Source organism: Budorcas taxicolor, chromosome 11 (genome assembly GCF_023091745.1).
Source record: "Budorcas taxicolor isolate Tak-1 chromosome 11, Takin1.1, whole genome shotgun sequence".
NCBI lineage: Eukaryota > Metazoa > Chordata > Mammalia > Artiodactyla > Bovidae > Budorcas > Budorcas taxicolor.
This window is the reverse complement of record NC_068920.1, coordinates 13,261,482-13,288,558: the sequence shown is the minus strand read 5'-3', so window position 1 is coordinate 13,288,558 and position 27,077 is coordinate 13,261,482. Positions and strand designations below refer to the sequence as shown.

The 27,077-nt window shown below is 44.4% G+C and overlaps 1 protein-coding gene across 2 annotated transcripts; it reads left to right on the top strand.

Moving 5' to 3' along the window:
• Nucleotides 1-1,225: 1,225 nt before the first annotated feature.
• Nucleotides 1,226-27,077, top strand: EEF1E1 (eukaryotic translation elongation factor 1 epsilon 1). Of its 2 annotated transcripts, none has more exons than XM_052648848.1 (4): nt 1,226-1,333; nt 5,699-5,899; nt 11,652-11,747; nt 26,362-27,077. In XM_052648848.1, exons 1-4 carry the CDS (start codon nt 1,247-1,249, stop codon nt 26,389-26,391), a joined length of 414 nt encoding a protein of 137 aa, XP_052504808.1. In that variant the 5' UTR covers nt 1,226-1,246; the 3' UTR covers nt 26,392-27,077. The 2 variants fall into 2 exon arrangements, with proteins under 2 accessions (XP_052504808.1, XP_052504807.1); XM_052648847.1 differs by lacking the exon at nt 26,362-27,077 and adding an exon at nt 16,783-17,535.

Below are 27,077 nucleotides of genomic sequence, written 5' to 3'. Positions count from 1 at the left end.
TAGGTTGTGTGCATTGCTTATTTATATACCAGAAGCTTCATAAATTGTATCACCACTGAATACACGCACACAAGTTAAACATAAATATACACGTGCATGCTCAGTGGTGTCCAAATGTTGGGCCCCACGGACTCTGTAGCTTTCCAGGACAGAACCCATGAAATTAAAAGACGCTTACTCCTTGGAAGAAAAGCTATCATCAACCTAGACAGTATATTAAAAAGCAGAGACATTACTTTGTCAACCAAGATCCGTCTAGTCAAAGCTATGGTTTTTCCAGTAGTCATGTATGGATATGAGAGTTGGACTATAAAGAAAGCTGAGCGCCAAAGAATTGATGCTTTCGAACTGTGCTGTTGGAGAAGACTCTTAAGAGCCCCTAGGACTGCAAGAAGATCCAACCAGTCAATCCTAAAGGAAATCAGTCCTGAGTATTCATTGGAAGGACAGATACTGAAGCTGAAACTCCAATACTTTGGCCACCTCATGTGAAGAACTGACCCGTTGGAAAAGACCCTGATGCTGGGAAAGATTGAAGGCGGGAGGTGAAGGGGATGACAGAGGATGAGATGGTTGGATGGCATCACCTACTCGATGGACATGAGTTTGATTAAACTTCAGGAGTTGGTGATGGACAGGGATGCCTGGCGTGGGGTCGCAAAGAGTCGGACACAACTGAGCAACTGAACTGAACTGTCCATGGGATTTCTCAGGCAAGAATATTGGAGTAGGTTACCACTTCCTCCCCCAGGGGATCGTCCCCACCCAGGGATCCAACCCAGGTCTCTTGCATCTCCTGTATAGGCAGGTGGATTACTTTACCACTAGGGCCACCTGGGAAACCACAAATATACGTAATACACATAAATGTATATATACATAACTTGCATCACTATTATATCTTAGAGGTATTGTAAGTAAAGATCATCAAAACAAGTAAAGGCTGACTTTCTTGGGCTACGCAAATTACTGGACACTAACATACCCAGCGCCCTCTGAATAATCTTTAAATTCAGAATTCTGCTGCTACCCCAGCTGCATCTCTGAGGCAGGCCAGCCTCTCTCCACCTGTCACACACGCCGCCTTCGGCCCCGCCCTCATTAACCCCGCCTCCTGCGTACTGGCACACCCCCCTGCATTCAGCCAATAGGCGGGGACGTTTGAGGGAGCGGGACGTCCCTCTCCGCCAATGCAGGAGATCCTTGCTGACTCGGTCCCGCCCCTTGCCGGGAGCTCTGCCGAAAAATGGCGGCGGCCGCGGAGCTGACGCTGCTGGAGAAGTCTCTGGGACTGAGTAAAGGGAACAAGTACAGCGCTCAGGGCGAGCGCCAGGTGAGAAGCGGAGGCGGCGCGGAGCGGGAGAGGGGGACGGGAGCGCGGCCGGCTGAGGCTGGGTAGGGCAGGGCCGGGCAGGGGAGGCTGCGGAGCGAGGATGCCGCCCGGCTTCTCCTCACGTGTCTGCGCTCCCAGTCTTCTTCTGCGGCCCTGGCTCCCGGAGGGAGTGGAGGGAGCGAGAGGAACCTGCTCCGCTCGCCCCGAACTTTTCCTCCTGCCAGACTGTCATCATCGCGCCCTGGGAAAGCGTGGGGGTCCTCGGAGAGCCCTCGGGTTCCCGCTCTGGGAAGGCGGAGGGTTCCTCAGAGAGCCCTCGGGTAGAGCAGGCTGGAGGCCCCACGTGTGCGTTCAGTGACAGCACTTACTGTAAACAGTACCTTTCATTCAGAATTCCGCATCGACCTCAGAGAGCAAACGGGGTGCGGAGTCCACCGTGCCAGGCCGGAGGGTACGGGGGTGGTCGAGGCGGCCGTGCCCCTCCCGTCCCCTCCAGAGGGTTGGTTTTCAGCTGAGTGGACACATTTTGCAGCTGTTTTGGTTACAGTACTGAAAAGTGCTGCATTGCGGCGTGGACGGCCGCAAGATCCCTTAGTGGAATCCTGTTCTAAGGTCTGATCAAGTTCCTTGTGCAACGTGCTGAGATCTGGGGGAAGTTCCGCGGTCTGAGGTGACCTAGTGAGGCATAGGAACTCAGATTTCTAAGGACTTTGAAGGGCTTCTGTGTTTTATAAAGCGAAGTGGTTGCGGAGGACGAATGACTGTGTTAGAGGAGGGGACTGTAGGAAAACAACTTTGGATTATATAAGGTTTTTGCCCCTTGGAGATTTTTTTCTAGATGAACTTTTTTTTTTCTTTTCTTTTCTGCCTTCTTCGGTTCTCCTTTTTTTTTCCTTTTTCTGACTTATTCGGAAGAACCGAAGACTGCTTCATCTCGGAAGCAGTCGTGTTGTACTTTTTACAAGTTAGACTGAAGTCTAGAAAGGGTTTCCCAGGTGGCTCACTGGTAAAGAACCCTCCTGCTAATGCAGGAGACTCCGGTTGGATCCCTGGGTCGGGAAGATCCCCTGGGAGAGGAAATGGCGACCTACTTCTTGCCTGGAAAAATCTGTGAACAGAAAAGCCTGGCAGGCTACAGTCCATGGGATTGCAGAGAATCGCACACAGCTGAACATACTCACAGGGTCGGACACAGCTGAACACACACACACACACACACACACACACACACACGAAAAGATGTGTGACTTGCAGAAGACCAGCCCTGACTGGAGCCAGAGAGACCTGTTTTTTCCTTTTTGTCCGGCCTCCAGCTGATTCCTCTCCTGCTGCTGATTCTCTCTCATTTGTTTTTGGTTTTTTTTTTCCCCCACACCCTTGCCAAACATTAGTCCTGCCTTCAGGGAGTTTACCATCCAGCACGAGAAAAAGTCATGGGGGCTCTTTTTAAGCAGAACAGAATAGTTACTGGAGAAGGCAATGGCACCCCACTCCAGTACTCTTGCCTGGAGAATCCCAGGGACGGCGGAGCCTGGTGGGCTGCCGTCTATGGGGTCGCACAGAGCCGGACACGACTGAAGCGACTTAGCAGCAGCAACAGCAGCAGCAGCAGAAGCAGAATAGTTACTAAGTGGAGGAAAGCACTGTTGATGAGTGTGAAAGAGAAAGTTAATTCTGACTCTAAAATGAGTTTGGAAACTTCATGAAAAGTTGGTGTTTAAAGTGTATAAAACTAATCAGTTATGTAAGATTGGGTAATTTGAGGTAATAAGTAGAGCAATGTGATGGATGATGCAATACAGGGTAAACCCAGAATTATAGTTGGAGCCCCAGTTGTGAGGGTTGTAGAGTTCAAAGTGTGGTTTCTTATTTTAATTTAAACTTTTTTCTTTTTTTTTTTTAAGCAGAGGGCTGCTATTGAAGGTTTCTGTTGATGTGTTTGGGGAAAGGGATGATGACCTACAATAAGATTCATTCATTTTTGGGGGGAAGACAACTGCCAGCAATTAGCTAGCAGTAAGGCATTCTCTGCAATAATATCAATAATAATTAAAATTTCAAAACAATCCAGAAGTGCAACTCTGGGAGAACCGTTGTTAAATTATACTACATCAGCACATTGAGATATTATTTATGTAGCCATTGAAAGTGATTACTTTGAAGATCATCGGAACCTTAAGAAGAATGTGAAATAGTACGTGTCCCATGATTGCAACTGCATAAGGTTTGTCTGCTTAGACTGTGTGAATGAAAGAAAATGAACTTTCCAGCCAATTGTACTTTATTGAAATCCTGACTCCCCCATCACAAACCTGGTGACCTTGGTTCTTCATCTGTGAACTGAGGATGAAATTACTTGCCTCTTACATCTTAGAAGATGTAATGATTAGATGAGAAAGTAACCAGGAATTTTTTACTTCCTGTGATGGGGTTGTAGATAATTTATTTTTACAAATAGTTCTCTTTAGAATTGTCCTTTTGCTCTCACGCTCAGCAATTGTGAGTTCTTTTCTTTCCTCTTTCTTTCTGTCCTCTCTGTTCCTTCCTTCCTCCCTCCCACCCTCTCCCTCTTTCTCTCTTTTCCTCTTTCTTCCCTCCCTCCCTCCCTCCCTGGAAGCACAGGCGTCTCTTTATCTACCATAAAGTGCTGGAGAAGGAAATGACAACTCACTCCAGTATTCTTGCCTGGAGAATCCCATGGACAGAGGAACCCTACAGTCCATGGGGTCACAGAGTCAGACACGACTTAGTGACCACACCACCACCATAAAGTGCAGACAGTCACATCAGGGAATGGAACACTGGCAGCACCCTCAGTATTCTTGCCTGGAGAATCCCATGGACAGAGGAACCCTACAGTCCATGGGGTCACAGAGTCAGACACGACTTAGTGACCACACCACCACCATAAAGTGCAGACAGTCACATCAGGGAATGGAACACTGGCAGCACCCTCAGCGAGCTTCATGTGTTTACTTTTTAATGCATTTTTAAAGGAGATTATTGGTGATCTTAGAAGTGATGGTTTCACTTGAGGGTAAAGGCAAAAGTGAGAGTTCAGGGAGCTAGCTAGTGAATGGAAATAGCTGGTGAGGAAGTGGAAAGCTAGACCGCCTCTGGTTACTTCCTTTATTGTTTAGGAGGTAACCTTTGAATCTGTACCCATAAAATGTTAATCTTCCCATATATTTCACATGGTCTTGTTGACCCAGGTTCAAGTGTGAAAGGGCCCTGTATAGAGTAAGTCACTCTCTGAGTTCAGGAGACTGAGAAGAGCAGGAAAGAGCAGCCGTCTTCTCCTGAAAATGTCCCCTTGCGGTTTCCTGAAGTCCTTTCGATTGTTTACTTATTCTTTATAACTGGTTAGTCTCCCTATTGGTGATACTTCCCATTTTCTTTTAAATTTCTCAAAATACTTTGCCTAGTTGTGCATCAAAAACTTTTAAATTAATTAGCAGTTTCTTATAATCTGATCCTTTGTATTGTTGTTGTAATCAGGAAAACTTTAAAAAGTAGAATTGTTTTTCAGATGACTATTTGAAGCCCTGACTTTATTATAGACTTTTATTATCAGTGCACTCATTCAAAGTTGCCCCAAAATTGATGAATGTGCAATCCATGGCAGCAAAATCACCATCACAGTCCATATCATATAATGAGTTAACTAATTGGTTAATGACATAACTAATTATATTAGATCGTATGTCACTTAAACCAGGCTACAACTCATTTGGTGGTTCTACTGTATCAACATGAATTCATTGTTCACTACAATTGTTTCTTATTTTTGTTATTACAAAGTTGGATTTGTTTAAGCATATTCGTTCACCTTGCCAAATAGGGTGTGGGTAATCTTGATTGAAATTAATGTGGTATTACTAGGATTTCCATTTTCTATTTTTGTACATATGTAGTTATAAATTAGGTAGAAATATCATTACTCATTTTTGCAATGTTACCACCAGTTTCATGACATCAAGCAACTATTATCAAATGTAAACTAACATAACTGTTGTTTTCCTGACTTGGATTTGTATATAGTTTAATATCTTCGTGCATGCATGCTTACTTGCTCAGTTGAGTCCAGCTCTTTGCGACCCCATGGGACTCTAGCCCACCAGGCTTCTCTGTTCGTGGGATTTTCCAGGTAAGAATACTGGAGTGGGTTGCTATTTCCTTCTTCAGGGAATCTTCTAGACCTAGGGATCAAACCTGTGTCTCCTGCCTTGTCAGGTGGATTGCTTACCACTGAGCCACCAGAGAAGCCTATTTAATAACTTAAGAGTATTTAAAAAAAAAGTTTAGGGTTTAGAACTTAGCAGTTGTGATGGTATTTTAAGATTGTTTTTTTTCTTTCTGTTTAAGATTCCAGTTCTTCAGACAAACAATGGTCCAAGTCTAACGGGACTGACTACCATAGCAGCTCACCTAGTCAAGCAGGCCAACAAGGAATACTTGCTGGGGATCACGGCAGAGGAGAAAGCCGTGGTTCAGCAGTGGTTAGAATACAGGGTAACTCGAGTGGACGGACACTCCAGTAAAGATGACATCCACACTGTCCTGAAGGTATGGCGAGACTTGTTTTCATGGGCTGACGTGTGTGAACTATGAAGAGCCGGGATCTGTTTTCCCTGAGATGCAGTAACTGAAGCTCTTGGTCTCTTTACCGTTTCCTCTACCTCGGGATACTTTATACCTGTTACTGTCTTTCCCTGTTTGTAGCTGTTGCTGCCTTTCCCTGGAACAGACTCTGCCCGCCCCTCAGCTCTGGCCTCAGCTCAGATCCCCTTCCTCAGTCACATCCTTGGCTACTAACACTCTCTCACACAGATACACTTTCTTGTTTAAATGCTTTTCTTTACTGACATCCTGTGCTTTTCCTTTGTAGCACTCATCACAGTCAATAATTAGAGCTTTTTATGACTTTTTCTCTTCTATGATTGCTTGATACTTCCCCCAGTCAGTAGTTCTGATTCTTTAAGCAGCAAAGTACTTTCTTAAAGGAAAGAAGGAATCAGAGTTTGAGGGGGTTCTAGTTTGAGAAAAGCCTGTCCGATTGATGTGAGAATTCCCGTTTCCCTCCCTTGAAACTTAATGCTTTAGGATTTGTATTTTCTTTCTAAAGAAATCAAATTAAAATTAAAGAATCTATTGTTACAAAGTAAAAACCAAATATGGCTCTAGAATTACCAAGAATGAAAGTTTCTAAATTATTTTTGTTACCTATATAAAAATAAAGCAGTTTTTTTTAAAAAAGCTTAACGTTTGAAGGAACCTTAGACATCACCCAGTCAACCACATCATTGTAGGAATCCCTTCTGTTTCCTAATTTTATGCCAATTATAAATTGGTAATGTAAGTTGTACAAGAAGAACTCATAGTACTGAAAGCTTTTCATTTATCATTCTGGGGGAAATGGTTTAAATTCTGTTCCTGACAGATACCATCAATAGAACTGGTAGAAAATAAATTCCAGATCTTTTTCCTTTATAGGTCTATCATGATCAACTATCCTTTTTTTTTAAGTGTTTTTGTTTGTTGTTGTTTTAATATTATTTATTTTTTTATGGCTGGGCTGGGTATTTGTTGCTGCACCAGCTCTCTTTGGTTGCATCGAGCAACTAGTTTCAGTGAGCAGGCTTTCGCTCTAGTTTCAGTGAGCAGGCTTCTCGTTGCAGTCGTTTCTCTTGTTATGGAACACGGGCCTGGCGGCTCAGGAGTTGCGGCTTCCAGGCTCTGGAGCACAAGCTCAACCGGGGTGGCGCGCGGGCTCAGTTGCTCCAAGGCACGTGGGATCTTCCCAGATCGGGGATCGAACCCATGTCTCCTGCGCTGGCAAGCAGGTTCTTTACCACTCTGCCACCAGGGCAGCCCTCTCAAGCCCATGTATACTCACTTATATTCTCTCTGATGGTCCTGTTAGTATTCTGTCATACAGTTGTGCCAGCATTTAGCCTGTACCTGTGTAATTACCAGACTGTGGCTAAATATTTTAACGCATTCCGTTTGTTTCCTTTGGTTAAACTCCTGCAAGGGAAATTGTTGGACTAAAGCTGTATACATTTCTAAGGCTTTGTTGCTCATTTGCCTTCCAGGAAAGTGTTTTATTGTAGTTTGGCAGTATATGATGACCGAGGCCTCTTCCACAAAACCCCTGCTGACATAGATGTTACCCCCTTTCCTCCTATACCACCCCAATTTCATGACAAAGCCAAAAACTGATCTCTTTGTTTACTTTGCTGTTTTTGTGTGTGTGGCATTATTAATGCTGTGGCATTTTTTTCATAACACGAGCATTTTCATCATTTTTTTTTAAATTTGCTTACATATCTTCTTTGCCTTTTTTTATACTAGGCTGTTTCTGTTTTTATTACTTTTTTAAAAAGTCTTGCTATAAGGATATTGTAAAAGGATAACTTGCTAAAGTTCCATTTCAAAGTTAAAACCACAGTGGCTCAGAGCTAAGGTAATATGTAATTAAAAACAGGCATTGGGCTTCCTCCGTGGCTCAGTGCTGAAGAATCCACCTGCCAATGCAGGAGAAACAGGTTGGATCCTGGTCCAGGAAGATCCCTGGAGTAGGAAATGGAAACCCACTCCAGTATTGTTGCCTGGAAAATCCCATGAACAGAGGAGCCTGGAGGGCTACAGTCCACAGGGTCGCAAACAGTCGGACACGACTAAGCACGCCCAGGAAGATCCCTCATGCTGAGCAGCAGCTAAGCGCATGCTCCAAAGCTACGGAGCCCACATGCCCCAGCTGCTGAAGACTGCGTGCCCTAGAGCCATGTGCCGCACCTAGAGAGGAGCCCCACTCTCTGTAACCAGAGCAGAGCCCGCACAGCACAGCCAAAAATGAATAAAATTATTTTTTAAAAAAAGCAGGCACTATGATACACTAACATTTGGATCCAGATGAAGGATGTGTGAAAGTTGCTCAGTTGTGTCTAAAACTTTGCTGCTGGGGGCTAGCGTGAGGAATCCCACCCGTGACAAGGTCATGCGGAAGGAAGCCTGACAGAACACAAGGACGTGATCAGGCTTCAGGAGTTCCGCCTGGAATTTCCTGAGCATCCACCCCCCAAGACCAGAGTCTGCCTGCTTTACTGTGTGATGCTTTCCACCTACTCTTTTGTCATTAACAGGGGGCTGTCCCCCCACCACCTTTTTCTGAAAAAAATTAGAGCTTTTAGATAATAAATCTCCTGGGCATAATACGAGTGTTTCCATCCAAAAACCCCTCTGATGGCTTTCCAGCCTGCCTGCAGGATTCGTACAGCTGCACGTGTTGATTGTTTGAGGCCTCCTGACCACAGGAGGCGCAGGAAGCTTAAAACATCCTAGGAATGTAGGGGCCTCCAAGGAGTCAAAATCATTAGAATAGGACTGATTAAAGGTTTCATTTGTTGAGCCAATCCTTGCTGCCAAATTTTCATATCTTTTATTTGTTGATATAGTTGGTATATAGATAAAACAAGTAGCAACATTAGATCTTTGAGTTAAGTACCTTCTTTGTTATAACCCACTGCGCCTTTGTTCTATAGAGATGTAACTTTAGTGCTTTAAGGAGATGCAGATTAAAGAAAAACACTTCAGGGGAAACGAGATTATCATTCATTAAGAAAGAGAACCAAAAAATGTTAGCAAGCCTCTTGGCCAGAAGATAATGTAAATCACCTGAGACCTTTTGTATACAGAAAGATACACAGAAAGGGTCAGGACTGCTGCCGCTGCGTGACTCTGTATCTTCCATTATGTAAAATTTAGGGTATATAAACACCTTTTGAACAATAAAGTTGGAGGCGGTTTTTGCACAAGCCTGGCCTCCCCCTTGTCGATTCTTTCTCTTGCTCCCTCCCTCTCCTTTTCAGGCTGATCCCTTGGAACGTGGAGGCTCACCGAGTCTACTTACTTGCCCGGGCTGCTGAGACCCACGCGAGAGGGAGCCCAACGCGGGGCACCCTCCGATATGCAAGCGGGCGCCTGTGGCCCAACGTAGACGGGGCAAGTTCCTTGTCTGGAACTTTATTGGTTTTCCACGTAAACCAAGTTAATCAGCCTCTTTTCTCCACTTATTTTTCCTACTACACTATTTCTTCCTAATCTAATCTTATATTAATAAATAAATAAGTTTTTTCCCTCGCCAATGCCGTTCCCGCTTCGAATTCCCTGGATCCACTGGGGCTGGACCCCGGCACTTTGCGACCTCATGGACTGTACAGTCCGTGGAATTCTCCAGGCCAGGATAATGGAGTGGGTAGTCTTTCCCTTCTCTAGGGGATCTTCCCAAAGAATTGTCACTATTAATCTGTTTGGCAGCCCTTTGAGAGCAATGTCTAACCAAATAAAGAATCAATGAAGTGAAGTGAAGAAGTGAAAGTCCCTCAGTCGTGTCTGACTCCTTGCGACCCCATGGACTATACAGTCCATGGAATTCCCTAGGCAGTTTAATAGTAGTTAAACAGAAAAATCAGATAGAACTCTGATGCCAGTTTGGCAGTGGTATCAGAAATACTTGTTTAAAATATATATATATAATGAACATCAGACTTTAGTTCTTTTCCACGAATATTTTGAGTGTGAAATTCTGTGTTTTAAATTTCAGAATTCAATTTCTGAAAAATCATATTTTCTGAAAATTTTGATTTATATCACTAATCAGAAAAATATTAACTCTTGATAGTTTTTGAAACTCCATTATAAAGTTTTTATAACTAAAGAGTGTCACCTTAAAAGAGTCTTTATAACAAAAACGTGCTGTGCCGTGCTTGGTCGCTTAGTTGGTGTCTTTGTGACTCCTGAGACTCCATGGACTGGAGCCCTCCAGGCTCGGCTCCTCTGTGCATGGGATCCTCCAGGCAAGAATACTCGATGGGTTGCCATGCCCTCCTCCAGGGGATCTTCCCAACCCAGGGATCGAACACAGGTCTCCTGCATTGCTGATGGATTCTGAGCCACCAGGGAAGCCCTAACTAAAACATCAATATGGAATATTTTAGGAATATATACACTATACAAAGCAGTGTTAAGTTATTATTTCAGATTATTTTAGAGATGGTTCTTAAAATTAATTGTAGATTATTTTATTCTTATGTTGTATCAAACTTGTTTCATACGAAGACATTTGGAGGGAAAAACATTCCATCCAACAGATTGCTAGGGGATTAGTGATAGCCTGTACATACCTTTGTGTTTTACCTTCTCTGCCCAGTTTTATTTTGATTCTTATGCATTTGTTTCCTTGTCTATGTACATGTTTTTTTAATGTCATCTGTACCACCCTTTACAATTCCATATTCATATACAGTTTTGAAAATTACTATCTTTAAATGAAGGCTTGGGCAAATTCAAAGAGTTCAGATTCAATTCAGCTAACATTTACTGATTACTGAACCACTGTGTACCAAGCATGTGGCATATGATTTGAGAATGAAAACAAACTGCTCTCTCTGCAGCTTAAGAAGTTTTTCTAGAATGATTACATAGGAATGTTAATCAGCCTTAATAAAGAAGGAAATTTTGACACAGGCTGCATTGTGGGTAAATCTTAAGAATATTATGCTAAGTGAAATAAGGCAGTCACTAAAAGACAAATAATAGTACATGATTCTGCTTATATACAGCATATACGAAATTCTGTGAATAAAATTCATAGAAACAGAAAGCAGAATAGTGACTCCCAGGGCCTTGGGGATGAGAGAAAGGGGAAGTTGTTTTAAAAACTACGGAGTGTTTTCTGAGATGAAAAAGTTCTGAACATTGATTGCACCACAGTGTGGATACCCTTAACATTAAGTGAATTATGCACCTACAAATGGTTGTGGTGATAATAAAAATCTGATTAATTTTAACATGTTACATGTATTTATTCTCAATTAAGAAGTTAAAAATATACATATAAAAAAAATCTAACAAACCAATACATTATAATTCTCTTAAGACGTAGGAATTGTTGAGCTTTTTATATTTCAATGGAGAAAATAAATCTAACATGAGCATGATTTACAAAATGTCCCCCCATATCCCCAAAGAAACAGTTGGGGTCTTTGAAATTACCACAGATGGCACTGTGAATATCATTTTCTAATGTTTTCTAATTTCTTTAAAATGAAATAAGATAAATAATAATTATACAGCTTTTCAAAATGAGTTGATGTATGATTTGTGATTTCAAATAAATTTCTGTTATTGTCAAAGATTGGATTTATTCAGTGTCAGTGTTTTGCTTTCTAATAGCTTTCTAAATGTTTCAAATCAAATGTAGAATTGCTTATTGTTATTGCTTTTTAAATTAACATTTTGTTATTTGTTTTTCTAGGATCTTAATTCATACCTTGAAGATAAAGTCTACCTTACAGGATATAACTTCACATTGGCAGATATCCTGTTGTATTATGGGCTTCATCGCTTTATTGTGAGTATTCAGATAGTCATTGGCTCTTTTTGTCCGCAGTGTTCAAAATGCCTTTTTTTTATTTGTCTTGAATTTAAATCAAATTTGCATTTTCACCTTATCAAATGAAAGGGATTATTTTTATATAAGGTACCTTAAGCAAATATTCCTTCCTTCCATGGATCCATCACACAGAGGAGCTTCCTGTTGACATGCGTGGTTTTGTTCCTGTTCTTGGTCTTGCTTTTCTTTGTGGCTCCTTCTCTTGGCACCCTTTGGACTTGGTTGTCCTCCTCACCTGGACCCCGCCATCACCTGTCCTCTCCTGCTTTTATACCCCGCCTTCTGTGCGACCTCCACTCTTACTCCAGTCTTACCCCCTGGTCCCACTGTTACCTGCAGTAACTCCGTTTCTGCCCTTTTCACAAGCCTGTACACTTTCTTCCCCACCCCGCCTAGACTGCTGGATGTGTAACTTGAATCCTTAGCTCTTGGTTAGCCCAGATACACGCGTTCAGTCCTGTCTCCATGCTGAGCTGTGTCAGAGAAGTCGCACACAAGCTGTCGTTAAGAAGATGAGTGTTTCTCCCCTCTAATTAAAAAAATAAAAGGCTTTAAGGAAGTGTGACTCTTGCAAACCAGTGCTCATTTTACATTCTTCTCACCGTGCCTTATACAGGTCATGCAGTAGGGAGAGCAGGTACTCCGAAGGAGGGAGCTTGGGTGGAAATCTTTGCCAGCAGAGTGAACGAGGTCCTCATTGCCTAATGTACCAGCTGCCAGGCTATTTCACTGATTCTAGGCGCCCGCAAGGGCCTGTGGTTCTCAAGCAGGTTGGAAGTGTTTCATTCAATGCCGTGTGGGAAAACGAGGCTTCTGGGAGTTCCCTGGTGGCCGAACGGTCGCTATTCTGGCTCTCACTCCTGCGGCCTGGGTTCAGTCCCCGGTCGGGGAAACCGAGATGCCACAAGCCATGTGGCTCAGCCGAAAGTAAGGAAACGCAGTAAAGCTTCAAAAAAACCCAGAAACCTCGTCTTCCACTGGCAGTGCTCGGTGATCCCTGCCTATGTATATCTCTGTTTTGAGATGTCTGTCCTCTTTATATGGTTACAGTATTATGATTAAGGCCCTCATGCTCATTTTTTCTGAAACAAAATTGACTGGAATAATATGTAAATCACGTCACCATCCCTTTGGGTTCATCAAATGAGTTCACAACCAAAGCCTCCACTCTGCTGCACACACAGGCAGGCTACATCGGAGCAGGAAACACCTTCTCAAGGAACAGGCCTCACAGACGGAGCCTGTGCTGTGGCCGTGTTGCCCTGTGGTGTTGAATGACACCCCTGCTGAGTTGGGTGTAAACGTACCCAGGTGAGAAGAAAGTGATTTCCAGGTATTAATTTCAGGCAGGGTCGATGGGAGGTTCAGATAGCTCCATGCTCAAGTTCATCCCATAGCTTTTTGTTTTTCTTGGCTGTGTATTTGTTTTTACCCTCATATGTTCCTTCATTTCCTTGTTCACATTATTAAATACTTTATATGTAATCAGCGCAATCAGCACCATGCATGAAACAGGGAACCTTCAAGTCATCAAATGGTCCCGCTGTGCTTTGTTTCAGCGCGAGCCCGCTTTTAGCTGTGGCCGAGTCGCTCCTGCGATCTGGTCTCTTAATTCCCTCTGGGGAGCATTACGTTGTTCCTCTGTTGCACTGCCAGTTCCTGTGGCCATTTGTGATTAGCCCAGTGACTCATTGCTCTCTCGAAGTGATTTCACCAGTACACAGCAGCCCCCATGAACAGGCTGTTACTCGAGATTATTAAAATCCTTTGTAACGTTATGTGCTGTTCAACTATAAGATTGTTATCAATTGAAATACATTTGTTTTGGAGTTTGGAACACCAGTGGAGGTATCATTCTTTTAGAAAGAAAGTTAAAAAGAAATAGCTACTGAACAATCCAGGAACGCCAGCTATAAAGAGTGTCCCAGAGGCAGCGTGGAGTCTGCCAGAAAGCTCGCAGACCGGCATTTCCTCTGATCTGGAAAGGGTCGCTCAGAGTGTTTCTCACATGTCTTCATGGAAAATTAGTGACTAAGGAAATTATCTGTTTGGCCTTACAGTTCAAACTGGTTATAGAGTGCCAGTGTAAATAAGAAGGAATGGTTCACTAGGAAGGCTGAACATCACTGCAGACACACTGGCATGCAGACCAGTGAGAAGCAGGAAGTGTTAACTAGAACAATCGCATTGTGTTTCCCATTATTAAAACAAAAAGGAGAAAGAAAAATTCAGCTAGAAAGGGATGGTGGAAAACCAGTTATAAGTGAAATAGCTGATGGGAATCCCACCCCTAAAGTTCTAAAAGAATGTAAGTTAGGTGAGAGTCAAGTCTGCTGTTGTTTCTCTGTTTACAGTATGTTTTCCGAAAGAATAGTGGTGGTAATGAAACCAAAAGTTTAAATGTAACGTGAGCTTCCTGGAAACAGGTTGTATTCTAGCAAAATGTGCTGAGGGCAAGTAAACAAATTTACATTCTCTAACATAGATCATCTAATTAAAAGAATCAATTAGGAAATGTTAGAAGAAACTTCAGAAGCTCTTGGAATAAAAATTACATGGTGCTGTGGGTCTGCTGTCTTCCTGACACTGGAGGCTGGACACTGTGCAGTTTTCAGGTGGTGACCTCCTGATGCTGCGTGCGCTGATGTGTGTTGCGCTCCTCTTCGGGAGCAGGCCTGGTGGGGCGTCCGCCAGCCTCTGACAGCTCGGGCTCTTCTGGAGTGCAGACTGTAAAACAGACACCGCCCTTCCCCCCACGTCAAAACTTGGGTGGACAACTTGAGCCCGGATCAGACAAGCCTTACTGCTTGGAAATGCCTTCTTTGTGCATTTTAATTCATTCTGAACAGGAACGTCTCACAAAACAGCTGAGTAGAGGCTTTTTAAAATGAAGGAGTTCTGAAATTAGTCAGATTGTAAGCAGTCAAATTGGACTCACCATACGTGTCAACAGCTGACGTGAAATCAAGTTGGGGTAATACTTGCTACTTCTGTTTGCTTTAGCTATCAGTACAGAGGCTTGCTGAAGCTGGTTTTGAATTTTATTATGTATATATGTACATATGTATGTGTTTGTGTGAAAGTGGGCTTCGCTGGTGGCTCAGACAGTGAATAATTTGCCTGCAATGCAGAAGACCTGGGTTCGGTCCCTGGCTTGGAAACATCCCCTGGAGAAGGGAATGGCTAGCCACTCCAGTGTTCTTGCTGGGAAATCCCATGGACAGAGGAGCTTGGCGGGCTATAGGCCATGGAATCACAAGAGAGTCAGACACAACTACAGCCTATCAGCAAAACAACAATGAATAGCACTTTGCATGTAGGATTTAAACCGGAAAGTGAAATTTTATGTAACAGTAGCAATGAGACTCTCACTGCTAGTAAACTGGTCCAACAGAGATAGACATTTGACATCAAAGATGATGTTAACAGATCAGATATTAGTACAATTGTATCCTAATGTCATGAAGGCAAAAAGGAAGGCCGGATGACTTCTATCCGCTTTTCTATTTAAATTGCCTGGTAGTAAACATGAAAGGAAAATACAAGTTCAATTAAACATTTATGGAGAAAATGCTACCTGTCTACCCTTTATAATATTTTCTATTCTGTAATAATTATCAAATGCCAGAGTGACTGTCCTTCAGTGTTGCTGAACTGGTGCCTTAGGAGAGTATTTGCCTGTGGACACAGGTATACACGACAAGCAGATGGCTAATGGGATTGCAGTCCCAGAGGGTGACTGAGATTTTGTGTGTTTGTGAACATTCCTAGTCAGTTTCATGGAGACTTGCAATGTGTTAAATAAATGAACTAATAACAGGAGAAGCAGCTATACTAGTCTTACCTGGTCTGTGGCTGGCCTGCTGGCCTCTTCTTGCCTGACACCTCTTCATGATTCCAGTCCAACATTTGGCTCAGAGAAAAGGCTTCAAGTTGCCTGCATTGGGGTCTGAGCCTAGTGAAGTGATCTGGGGTCTGACCCACGGTGTTGATTGCATCTTTCCCTAACCAAGTCTCTGGGCCTCCTTGTAGCAGGACAGTCAGTTCTGAGAGCTGCTGCTGCTGCTGCTAAGTCACTTCAGTCATGTCCAACTCTCTGCAACCCCATAGACAGCAGTCCGCCAGCCTCCCCCGTCCCTGGGATTCTCCAGGCAAGAACACTGGAGTGGGTTGCCATTTCCTTCTCCAGTGTGTGAAAGTGTTAAGTGAAAGGGAAGTCGCTCAGTCGTGTCCGACCCTCAGCATGGACTGCAGCCCACCAGGCTCCCCGTCCATGGCATTTTCCAGGCGAGAGCACTGGAGTGGGTGCCATCGCCTTCTCCCTAGAGCTGCTGCATCCTCTAAAGACCAAGTTCAGCTTGACTGCAAAGAGAATTCAGCATGCCTATTGTTCATCCGAGGCACACACCCTGGAAATAGCCCTTCCTTCTTCTGTTAAGCAATAATTATTTAACAGTAAAAGAGTCATTGTGTATTTCTCCAGAGTTTAGTAGAAATCAGCAGCTGTCTGCACATTAATATACAGCAGCCATCCCGAAATGTGTGTATGTGTATTTGTAGATGTGTATGTATATGAGTTTATCTTGTATTCCCTTGTTAAGTATGTTAGATGCCGATAAACCTTCCTTATTTTAGGTTTGCGAAAAATACTGAAGAAAGAACCATATCTTAGTCTCTCAGAAGCTATTCTCTTCCTTTTCAAAAAAATTGAAAAGAAAACCCTCTGGTCTTCCAGATCCTGACTTAATGTAGACTTTTCATTTGTTGAAAACTTGAGATTTCGCTCAGAAGCACGTCTGGTCTTGACGGGAATATGAAAGCCTTAAACAAATGGAGAGCTCGTCCAAGTGGCTGCAATGGTTCACTCCTATCTGAATAGGTTGGCTGTGATCCCCGTGGGGGGCTCCCCCCAGTGTCTGTCTCCTGCTCGAGTGATATTGATGGCTGCACTTGTGTAATGTCTGTGTTGTGTGTGTTTTTCATCTCTACTCAGGTTGACCTGACAGTTCAAGAGAAGGAGAAATACCTTAACGTGTCGCGCTGGTTTTGTCACATTCAGCACTGTCCAGGCATTAGGCAGCATCTGTCTAGTGTTGTCTTCATCAAGAACAGACTATATACTAACTCCCAGTAGAAGCCACCCGCGCCCCGCCCAGAAGAGGGAGTAACCCATGCCCAGTGGGAAGTGTGTTTCAGACCAGAGGACTGACGTGAACTGATACGCACCCATTCTCTGTTTGTTGAAGTTGGTAGAATTTAAGTACAGACTCATGTCCCAGCGTTTTGTCTGTTTTTTAGTTGACATTTTGCAGTTTTTTTTTAATGTAAAACTTCAGCTGCTGTCAAAACTTGAGTTGAAATCAAGTTATCAATTATCTTGGTTTTTATAGATATAGATGAAATTTCTGTTAATAAAAGTTGCAAATCAGTGGTTTAATCTTTAAAAAAAAGTCCTTCCAGTGATTGATGTCTTTGACTGGTTATTGACCTCTTTCATCTTGTAAAATTCATTTCCCCCTTCTGCGTGTTTCTAGTAGTTTGTTGATTAACAGCTAGAGTAAATTGTCACCAAGGAGACAAAAGGGGGAGACAGATGGATTTGTCTTTCGATATTTATGTGAGCCAGTAAAGGTGGTTGAGAAAAACCTTTTTTGTTTCTTTCTTTCCTGTAGTCAGTATTTATTGAAGTGAAACCAACTGCTGCTCTGCCCAAGAGGGAAATGGGATAAAATACGTTCCCTCAAGTTAATGGTTCTTTTGCTGGCCTTGGGCGTATCGGAATGTGCTAAACAGGGACGGGACATTCCCACCATCCCCCTAATTTTGGACTCTGTAACTACTAGATTTTTCTAAACTATTAATAAAAACCAACACAGAAAGGCTGCCTCAATGCCCTAAAGAACAAAAACTCACACTTTATTAACAAACCGATATAATTTATAACTCTCAGCAGCTGAGTCAATAAATAATCAGTGATTGAGAGCTACAGAGCTTACATTTACAAACTGTAGGAAAAGCGGAGTCTTTGGGCACTTTATTGTGATGTAGTATTTTGGTGTCCCCGCCGAGTCCATAGAATACAATTCAAAGTTCAAGTGCAAAGAGCAGAGACCTGGGAAATGTCCATCACGTCGTTTTGGCTTCGCGCTGCTTTGATCACGGACTAGCTGCATGCGTGACCTGAAGCAAATCAGGTAGCCACGTTTTCTTAATATGTAAAAATAAAGACGACTCTCAACTCTGAGGATTCGTGGAGACAATGTGTGTGGAAAAGCCTTAACATGCAGCCCCTGGCTGTCGGTAAAGGTTTCCCTTTATAAGAGCCCCACCCGTCCTGAGTCAAGAGAATTAATGGGCAAGAGTGTTGAGCATACTGGAATTTGTTGTGTAGTTGCTTTTTGCGACCCCATGGACTGTAGCCCGAGAGGCTCCCCCGCCCATGGGCATTCCCAGGTAAGGATACTGGAGTGGGTTGCCCTTTCCATCTCCAGGGGATCTTCCCAATTCTTTATCCCTGAACCACCAAAGAAGCCCTTAGATGAAGACAGTTTATACAGGGTTGGATTTCACAGCTCATTGCTACTTGGAGCATTTTTAATTTTTACAAAGTAGCCTCTATATTAGAAACTGTCAACTTATATTTGCATATTCAGAGACTGGAGGGCTCAAGTTCATCTTGGGAGTTTGTGAACCACAGAGGTGGGCTTGCTCGGTCTGACTTTTCAGGCGAACCACTCCCCCAGCTGGGTCTGCTGTAAGCCTTCCACCTTAAATTCAACTACAGCGAATCACACTTCCCCCTAACACTTCTCTGGTCTCCCCTGGATCTGGGGAGGTAAGCAGGACAGACAGGATAGAAGAGAGATGGGCTAGCCACCCCTCCCATCCTGAGCATTTCATTTTTACTTCAGTGTAGGTCCGCTGTGAGGAAAGGGGCGGAGGACGCCTCTTTGCTGAATGGACCCTCTTCCCACTTGTGCCTTGTGAGTCTTAACTCTCTGGGCTTCCTTATATCTGTTAGTCAGTTCTTCATTGCAGAGTTCAACGTTGCTTCAACAGGTTATCACCAGGGAATTCCCTGGAGGTCCACTGGTCAGGACTTGACGCCTTACTACCGAGGACTTGAGTTCCATCCCTGGTCAGGGAACTAAGATCTTGCGAGCCCCTCAGTGCAATCAAATGAAAAACAAACAGGTTCTCACGTACTACATGCCAGGATGATCTTGGACAGTGAGAGGATGGCAGAAAAGAGAAAAACCTGTTACCCCAGGTGGAGATTAAATGATGCTCTTAGCGTCTAAATTGAAACCATTCAGTTCCCCGTAGGCTGCTGGGCTTCTGGTCATCTCCGTCAGGCACTTCTCAGCCTGAAATGCCCATTCTTTGATAACCTCTTCAGTATTCAACTTTGTCATGTCCTGAAAATCGGGTCCATGCTGACCGCCCCATCTCCCCCGCCTCCCATTCTGGCACTGAACGTCACTGTGCTCTTTTTGATCGCCTGTCTCCCACCAGCTGTACTTTTTGCAGCCGTCAAAAACAATGAGTGGCACATAACAGTAGATTCTGGATGTGTTTGTTGAAAGAATGTAGTATTAAGTACATCTTGAGCTAACCCAGAAAAGTGTAAGTACGAATTGCAATTAGGTACAGGTGGATAGAAGAAAAACCAAGGGACTGTTTTTTTCCTCATGTGAAAGAAGATAGTCCATAGTTGCTGGTAGGCATCCAGCTGCTGCTTCATACAAAACAAGTGGTTTCCTGTTTTCTCAAGTTCACCTCATGGTCCATGTTGGCGATTGGCTCCAGATTAAGTCCATGATTAAGATCCAGAGAAGGAAGCCAGGAGGAAGGGCAAGAAGACTCCTCTCCCAGCTGAGTCAGTTCACTCGAAGGACCTTTCCTGGAAGCCCTGTTCAACAATATCTATCTGTTTTCACGACTTTGGTCCTCCCTGTCCGGGGGGAGGCCAGAAATGTAGTTCTTTAGCACACACATCGCCCGCCAGAGTAAAACCTGTGCTCTGCCAGTGAGGAGGAAGGGAAGAAGGGATGGGTGGGCACAAGGCTGTCTCTGTCACAGCGAGCAGGCAGGAAAGTCTGTTCTCACATACTTTCAAGGGGTGCTGAGCAGCTGGCAGCCTCTCCAAGAACGCTTTACGTACTGTTCCTGGAATTTGTTTACAGACGATTGGATTGAAAACTCTGTGAGGGCAAGTGTGTAATTGTGTCATCCCCAGAGCCTGTGGAAAGTAAATAGAAATAATGAGATAACTGTAGTCATGTCTGTGTTCTGGGCTCTGTACCAGGCACTTTACAATATACACATTATCTCATGTTAATTTAGGAACCGTGGCAGAGGCTGAGACTGACCGACATGCTGATCACCCAGTGAGACCACAGCTGGCGTGAATGGCAATCATACAATTGCAGAATTGGAGGACCTCACCTGTCATCCTTGCACACACTGGGGTTTGAAGTGATTTGTGGAGCTCTGTGGTTGTCAGTCCCTGGCAGGCAGATACTATCCCAAGATGGTAGGAAAAGTGACCTAATTTAAATTATCCCATCACCATCCACATTCAGCAATAAGAGCATTGCACTGAGTTTTGTTTTTTTTTTAATTTGTGTTTGGCTGCACTGGGTCTTCATTGCTACGTGTGGGCTTTTTCTAGTTGCAGTGAGCAGGCACTGGGACATGCAGGCTTCAGTGGTTGTGGTGCTCAGGCTTAGCTGCCCCATGGCATCTGCGATCTTCCCAACCAGGGATCAAGCCAGTGTCCCCTACCTTGCAAGGTGGATTCTTAACCACTGGACCTCCAGGGAAGCCCCACACCAAGGAGTTTTAACAAGTGTGAGCATTCTCATTTTCATTCCCCGTTAAGCATATAGGTCCCCCATTGGCTCCACCCAGTTAAGTCTGAAGCCATGGTCCCCACAGTCTTCGATGGGCACATTAGGTCTCCTTCAGGGACCGAGGCAGGGAGGTTGAAGTGGAATGAATGGGCAGATCACCCTCTCCTGGTGCTAAATGTGAGAGCCCTGCTAAAGTCCTTCCAGAAACGCTTCAAGATGTGTTGATAAAAGTTTAAACAGAAGTATTGTTAGGAAAGACTAGAACTTTAACAATCAGTTAAAGAATAACAATCAGTTATTAAGAATTTAAGAATAGAACTGTAACAATCAGTTACACATATATCACACCAAGAGATGAAAGACACAGTTCTTTGACGAGTCAAATTAGAATGATTACGAAGTATAGCTCTTTCATGTATGTGTATTTTTTCCTATCATTTGACTTCATAACTTAAAAAAAATCAGATGTTACACAAACTTTAATATTAATCTAGCTTTGGTAGAGATGTGGTGGTGTCATGGATTTGATCATTTAGCTTTCCAACCCCAGAGAGCAATATTTCTTCCTTCTCTCCATGATTGGATAATCTGTTGCGACCCGTTACCAGGGCACTAAATTTCAAATTCTCCATGCACCTGAGTAGGCCGCTACATTTCTGGCTATCTTAATTTTAGTCTTGATTTATTGAAGCTGAATTACATTCCCAACTCTTCCTGGAGCTCTGGGTGAATTTTACTGCAAAAGCAATGGGGGAAAGTTGCCGTCATATATCTCTTGCTGGGCAGAGGTTCTCGGTACACAAGGGGCTCCTCATCCCACTCCTCCACGTCTTAGGTCTGGATTTATAACACTGAAGCCCAGCTCCAGGGTTACATACAGGCATATCCGAGATGAGATGGGAATTTGATTTTGCAATAATGATTACTTGTTGCTGGAGCCCATATTCCTGCAGGCTCTGCCTTATTCTCCCTCCTGCTGATGAATAAAACTAATTCCAACTGCTACCTTATCTAGCAAAACTCATCTTTCACTTATGAGCGAGACCAAAAGTAGGGAGACAGGAAGTCGAGATTTTGAGATGCTGGCCACTTTTGCTTCTGTGGCTCAAGGGTTTCTTCTTCCATTAGCACTATTCCTTTAGGAATATTTTCATGTTTTAAACTTGCGTTTCTTTGTGGGGAGAATGAAAGCGCCGCAGCTCTTCCAGCCTGCCGAGTTAATGTGATGGCCCATCCGTGCTGTCTCTTCCACTTCAGAGAGGCTGGGTCCCCAGGGCTAGTGAGCTGTAGGAGGGATCCCACGGACTAGGCTTGCCATTTCTGCTGAGGGTCATCTGTGCTTGAGGCCTTGCTCTGGATAATTTTTGTCCCCCACCCCGAACATCATCTGCTTGAGAAATTTGTGCCTGGCAGGCCTGTCTGTCCAAGTTAAGCTTGAAATACAATAGTCAGACAGCTAACTTGACAAGGCATTGCTCTAAACAGCAAGGCCCCAGGCCTGCTTTGCACAAGACCACAAACTTCCAGCCATCTGATTACAAATTACAAAGTTTCTTTGGTGCAGTCCACGAACTAGTCTGTGCAAAAATGGGTTATCCTTCTTCCACTAGCCCAGTTTTTCCAGACCTCCTGCAACACACATACAGTTGTTCACTCGTGTCTGACTCTTTGTGACCCAATGGACTCTAGCCTGCCAGGCTCGGCTCCTCTGTCCATGGGGTTCTCCAGGCACGAATACTGGACTGGGTTGCTGTTTGCTTCTTCAGGGCATCTTCCCGACCCAGGGATCAAACCCAGGTCTTCCTCATCGCAGGCAGATTCTTTATCATCTGAGCCACCAGGGAATGTATAGCCCTCCGGTTGGCCTCACCAGCTCTGCAGTTCCTGACTGTTGGGCATTTGACTCGAGCCTTGTGACTTGTATGAAAGGACACTGGAGTTAACTGTCACTGTCAGAAGTTTGGGGCGTAAGACAACAGACAGCAGCATGAATGCAGTGGTTCTCAGGCTTGAGCATGAGTGGTAATCACCTTGGGCTTCCCGAAACACAGATTGCTGGGTCCCCATTTGAGTTTCTGATTCAACAGCTCTGGTGTGACAACCCCACCACGAGAACCACCTGTCGGAAGCTTGGGTGCCACAGAGCAGCTGCACTCATCCACAAACGGGTTCTCTGGTTTTTCACATCCGAGTCCAGTTTTCTGGAGGTGGGCCCAGTGTGCTGTCGGAGCATCCTGACTTCCCGTCGGTTGTCTCTGTCCCAATAGCAGCTTCATAGCAGCAGCTCTCACGGTAAAGCACTGCACGTTCTCAAGTGACGGAGCTACGCTGACAGCAGCCCTCAGGGCAACAAGCGGGATTCCGTCCAGGAAAGCTGAGAACTGTAAAGCTGCTCCTAGAAGACAGCTGATACCAACACGCAGAGCGTTATTTCACAACACACCTGCCTCTGGGCTTAGCATGCCAGCGGCCTTTCCAAAACTTTATATGATCAAAACATAGTAATATTAAGTATATTACCCCTGCTAAGCTGTTAAGTCGCTTCAGTCGTGTCTGACTCTGTGTGACCCCATAGACGGCAGCCCACCAGGCTCCACCGTCCCTGGGATTCTCCAGGCAAGAACACTGGAGTGGGTTGCCATTACCCCTAAAGACCATCTAATATTTTCCTGTCTTTTCATCAGTTTCTTCCATTTTTAATTTGTTAACCCACTTCAAAAATAGGTTCTACTTGTCAAAGGAAGTCACAAGGTCAGTCCAGACTGACCAACCTGGAAGGGGAACAAAGTCCTTCTCTTGATGGCAGAGCAGTGTGCTGTCCCGAGTATACAGGGCAAGGAGGAAGTGTTGTAGACATGTTAGAGTCTCACCCAAGTTCTCTAATCGTGAGTTTCTGTAGTTAAAAAATGGGTATTTTGGTTTTTTAATTATTTTTTGGGGGGTGGTCACGTCTTACAACACATGGGATCTTAGTTCCTCAACCAGGCATGGAACCTATCCCCCCTACATTGGAAGCACAAAGTCTTAACCCCAGGACCAACCAGGGAAGTCCTGAAAATGGGTATTTTAGTATTTCCTGAAATAGACTAATGTGAAGATTGAGAATGTGGTATGTTATGTGTTGTCGTTGTTTAGTTGCTCAGTTGGGCCAACTCTTTTGCGACCCCATGGATTGTAGCCCACCAGGCTCCTCTGTCCATGGATCACCCAGGCAAGAATACTAGAGTGGTTTGCCATTTCCTTCTCCAGGGGATTGTCCCCACCTAAGGGTCAAACCCTCATCTCCTGCATTGCAGGTGGATTCTTTACCATGGAGTCACCTGGGAAACCCATGTTATGTGTGATAACAGTTTATAAATCATAAAGTGCAAAACATACACAAGACATTATAATGGTGGCAGCTAAAGGCAGGCTGGAAGAATGAGAGCAGATTATACAGGGCTTTAAAAGAAGATACAGGAGGTTATTGAAATAATATTTATTGATAATAAATTTGATTATAATAATATTGATTATAATAATATTTATGTTCCAGGCACAGTTCTAAGTACTTTACAAGTTTAATCTTTTTTAATCATTACAGCTTTATAATATGGATATTTTATAGTCATTTTGTAGAAAAGGAAATTCAAGCAAGTGGCACAGCCAGAATTTGAACCCAGTTCTGTCTGATTCCATGGAGAAGGCAATGGCACCCCACTCCAGTACGCTTGCCTGGCAAATCCCTTGAATGGAGGAGCCTGGTACGCTGCAGTCCATGGGGTCGCATGCATTGGAGAAGGAAATGGCAACCCACTCCAGTGTCCTTGCCTGGGGAATCCCAGGGACAGGGGAGCCTGGTGGGCTGCCGTCTATGGGGTCGCACAGAGTTGAACACGACTGAAGCGACTTAGCAGCAGCAGCAGCTGTCTGATTCCAGAGTGTTAACTACTGCACCTGGAGCTCTTCTATCGCTTATCTCCTAATCAGTTGGCAATTGGAGAAGGGGAGGAGCAGCTACCCCAGAACCACTAAATCAGAATTTGGGGAGGCACAACCCGGAATGTTCACGTTTAACTCCACATTAATGTGGGAGAAGCGATCACTCGTGAAGAGGGAGCCCGAAGGCGAATCCAGCCTCTGTGCCCCGTCACCGAATTAAACCTTGGAAAGAGAGTTTTGGGTGAAGTAGAAAAGAACAGCTTTAAAACTGTGTGTCCCAACGTGGAGGGAGTAGTGAGAGTTTTATAGTAATGGTTCAAACACGGTGTGATCAGCTCGTGGACACTCTTCTGATGGGCTGGTGATGAGGTAAGCGGGAGTCAGCATCATCAACCTTCTGTTTTCCAACCAGTCTGGGGTCTACACATGCTTGTGGGCAGCTTTCAGTTAACTTCTCCCACCTGGTAGGGGTTTCAGTATCTGCAGAAAAGCCCAAGGACATTGTTCTGTGTATCCCTTGATGGGGAACCAGTGCCCTGCCCCAAGGCTGCACTATTTTTTTTTTTTTTTTTGGTCTTATAGATTGCAGGGTCCCTAGTTCCGCAATCAGGAATTGAACCCAGACTACAGCAGTGAGGGGCTTCCCTGAGAGCTCAGTTGGTAAAGAATCCGCCTGCAATGCAGAAGACCCTGGTTCGATTCCTGGGTTGGGAAGATCCGCTGGAGAAGGGATAATTTATCCATTCCAGTATTCTTGGGCTTCCCTTGTGGCTCAGCTGGTAAAGAATCCGCCTACAATGGAGGAGACCTGGGTTCAATCTCTGGGTTGAGAAGATCCCCTGGAGAAGGGAAAGGCTACCCAATCCAGTATTCTGGCCTGGAGAATTCCATGGACTGTATAGTCCATGGGGTTGCAAAGAGTCGGACATGACAGAGCGACTTTCACTGTCTATCTACCGCAGTGGGAACACGGAATCCTAACTACTCGACCACTAGGGAACTCTAGACATTATCGGTTCTGTTAACTGTTCCTCTCTTGTCTCCACATCCCCTCCCTTTACTAATTAACAACTGTTTGAACCTGCTCCTTGGAACTCAGGGAAGGTCATGGAGGCTGAATGAATTCTATTCCCTGTAATCAAGAAATGGGGGCCACCGAGAGGTTTTGTGCCCAGGAACCCCACAGGGTCCTGCTAGATATCAAGCCTGCCCAGGTTTTTCAGTTGTTCAAAGACACTAAGAGACAAGCTTAGAGAGGACTTAGTCTTGTGGGTGCAGAAGGAAACTTGAGTAAGAGAAGTGCCTAGACGTGCAGAGGATAATGAAGGGCTTTAAAAATAACTGTTTTCTGGAGGTGGATGCCAAAGGGAGGGAAATGAAAAGTTAGAAGCCTGACTCAATAACTTGCAATAAGCCAAGTTCACATTCTGTTTATGAATTCATCTATTTTATGCCTCTTTATTTCCTCTGCTAGAAATTCCTAAGTTCCATCTTCACCCCACCCCACATAACACCTCATTTCAGATCTGAAGACAAAATATACCTCCTCTGGGGAGTCTCTCCTGACCACCTCCTGTCCCCAGGTGTCCCAGGTGTGCTGCGCCTTCTTCCACACTATCATTTATAACGCCCTAGGTTGTAAATTTTGGTGGCTAGAGAAGCCCTTGAGGGTAAGCACTGTGCAGGAAGAGAGGAGGGAGAAAGGGAGGGATTAAGAGATGAGTCTTAGAAACAGTGGATGAATATAGGAGGTGAAGAAGACACTGTCAAGTTGTACTGTCCTCTCCTTTCAACAGGCAGGAAGACTTGCTGAGACTACAAAATGAACTTTATAAAGTTTACCACACAGCCAAAATCACAGCAGATGGTGATTGCAGCCATGAAATTAAAAGACGTTTACTCCTTGGAAGGAAAGTTATGACCAACCTAGATAGCATATTGAAAAGCAGAGATATTACTTGGCCAACAAAGGTGCGTCTAGTCAAGGAAATGGTTTTTCCAGTGGTCATGTATGGATGTGAAAGTTGGACTGTGAAGAAAGCTGAGCACTGAAGAATTGATGCTTTTGAACTATGGTGTTGGAGAGGACTCTTGAGAGTCCCTTGGACTGGAAGGAGATCCAACCAGTCCATCCTCAAGGAGATCAGTCGTGGGTGTTCAATGGAAGGAATGATGGTGAAGCTGAAACTGCAATACTTCGGCCACCTCATGCGAAGAGTTGACTCATTGGAAAAGACCCTGATGCTGGGAGGGATTGGGGGTAGGAGGAAAAGGGGACGACAGAGGATGAGATGGCTGGATGGCATCACCGACTCGATGGACATGAGTGTGAGTGAACTCCGGGAGTTGGTGATGGACAGGGAGGCCTGGCGTGCTGCTATTCATGGGGTGGCAAAGAGTCGGACACAACTGAGCGACTGAACTGAACTGAACACAGCAGCACTAGATTCTTGTCAGCACTGGATTTGTTTCTTCACGACTACAAGTCAAAGCACCCTAGCCAGAAACGGTC

Excerpts from the sequence above, each read along its gene's own strand:
- EEF1E1 (XM_052648847.1), top strand. The coding sequence starts at position 1,247 with ATGGCGGCGGCCGCGGAGCTGACGCTGCTGGAGAAGTCTCTGGGACTG. Across the intron at positions 1,334-5,698 it reads GCGCTCAGGGCGAGCGCCAG|ATTCCAGTTCTTCAGACAAA; the intron begins GTGAGAAGCGGA and ends TTTCTGTTTAAG. Across the intron at positions 5,900-11,651 it reads ACATCCACACTGTCCTGAAG|GATCTTAATTCATACCTTGA; the intron begins GTATGGCGAGAC and ends TTGTTTTTCTAG.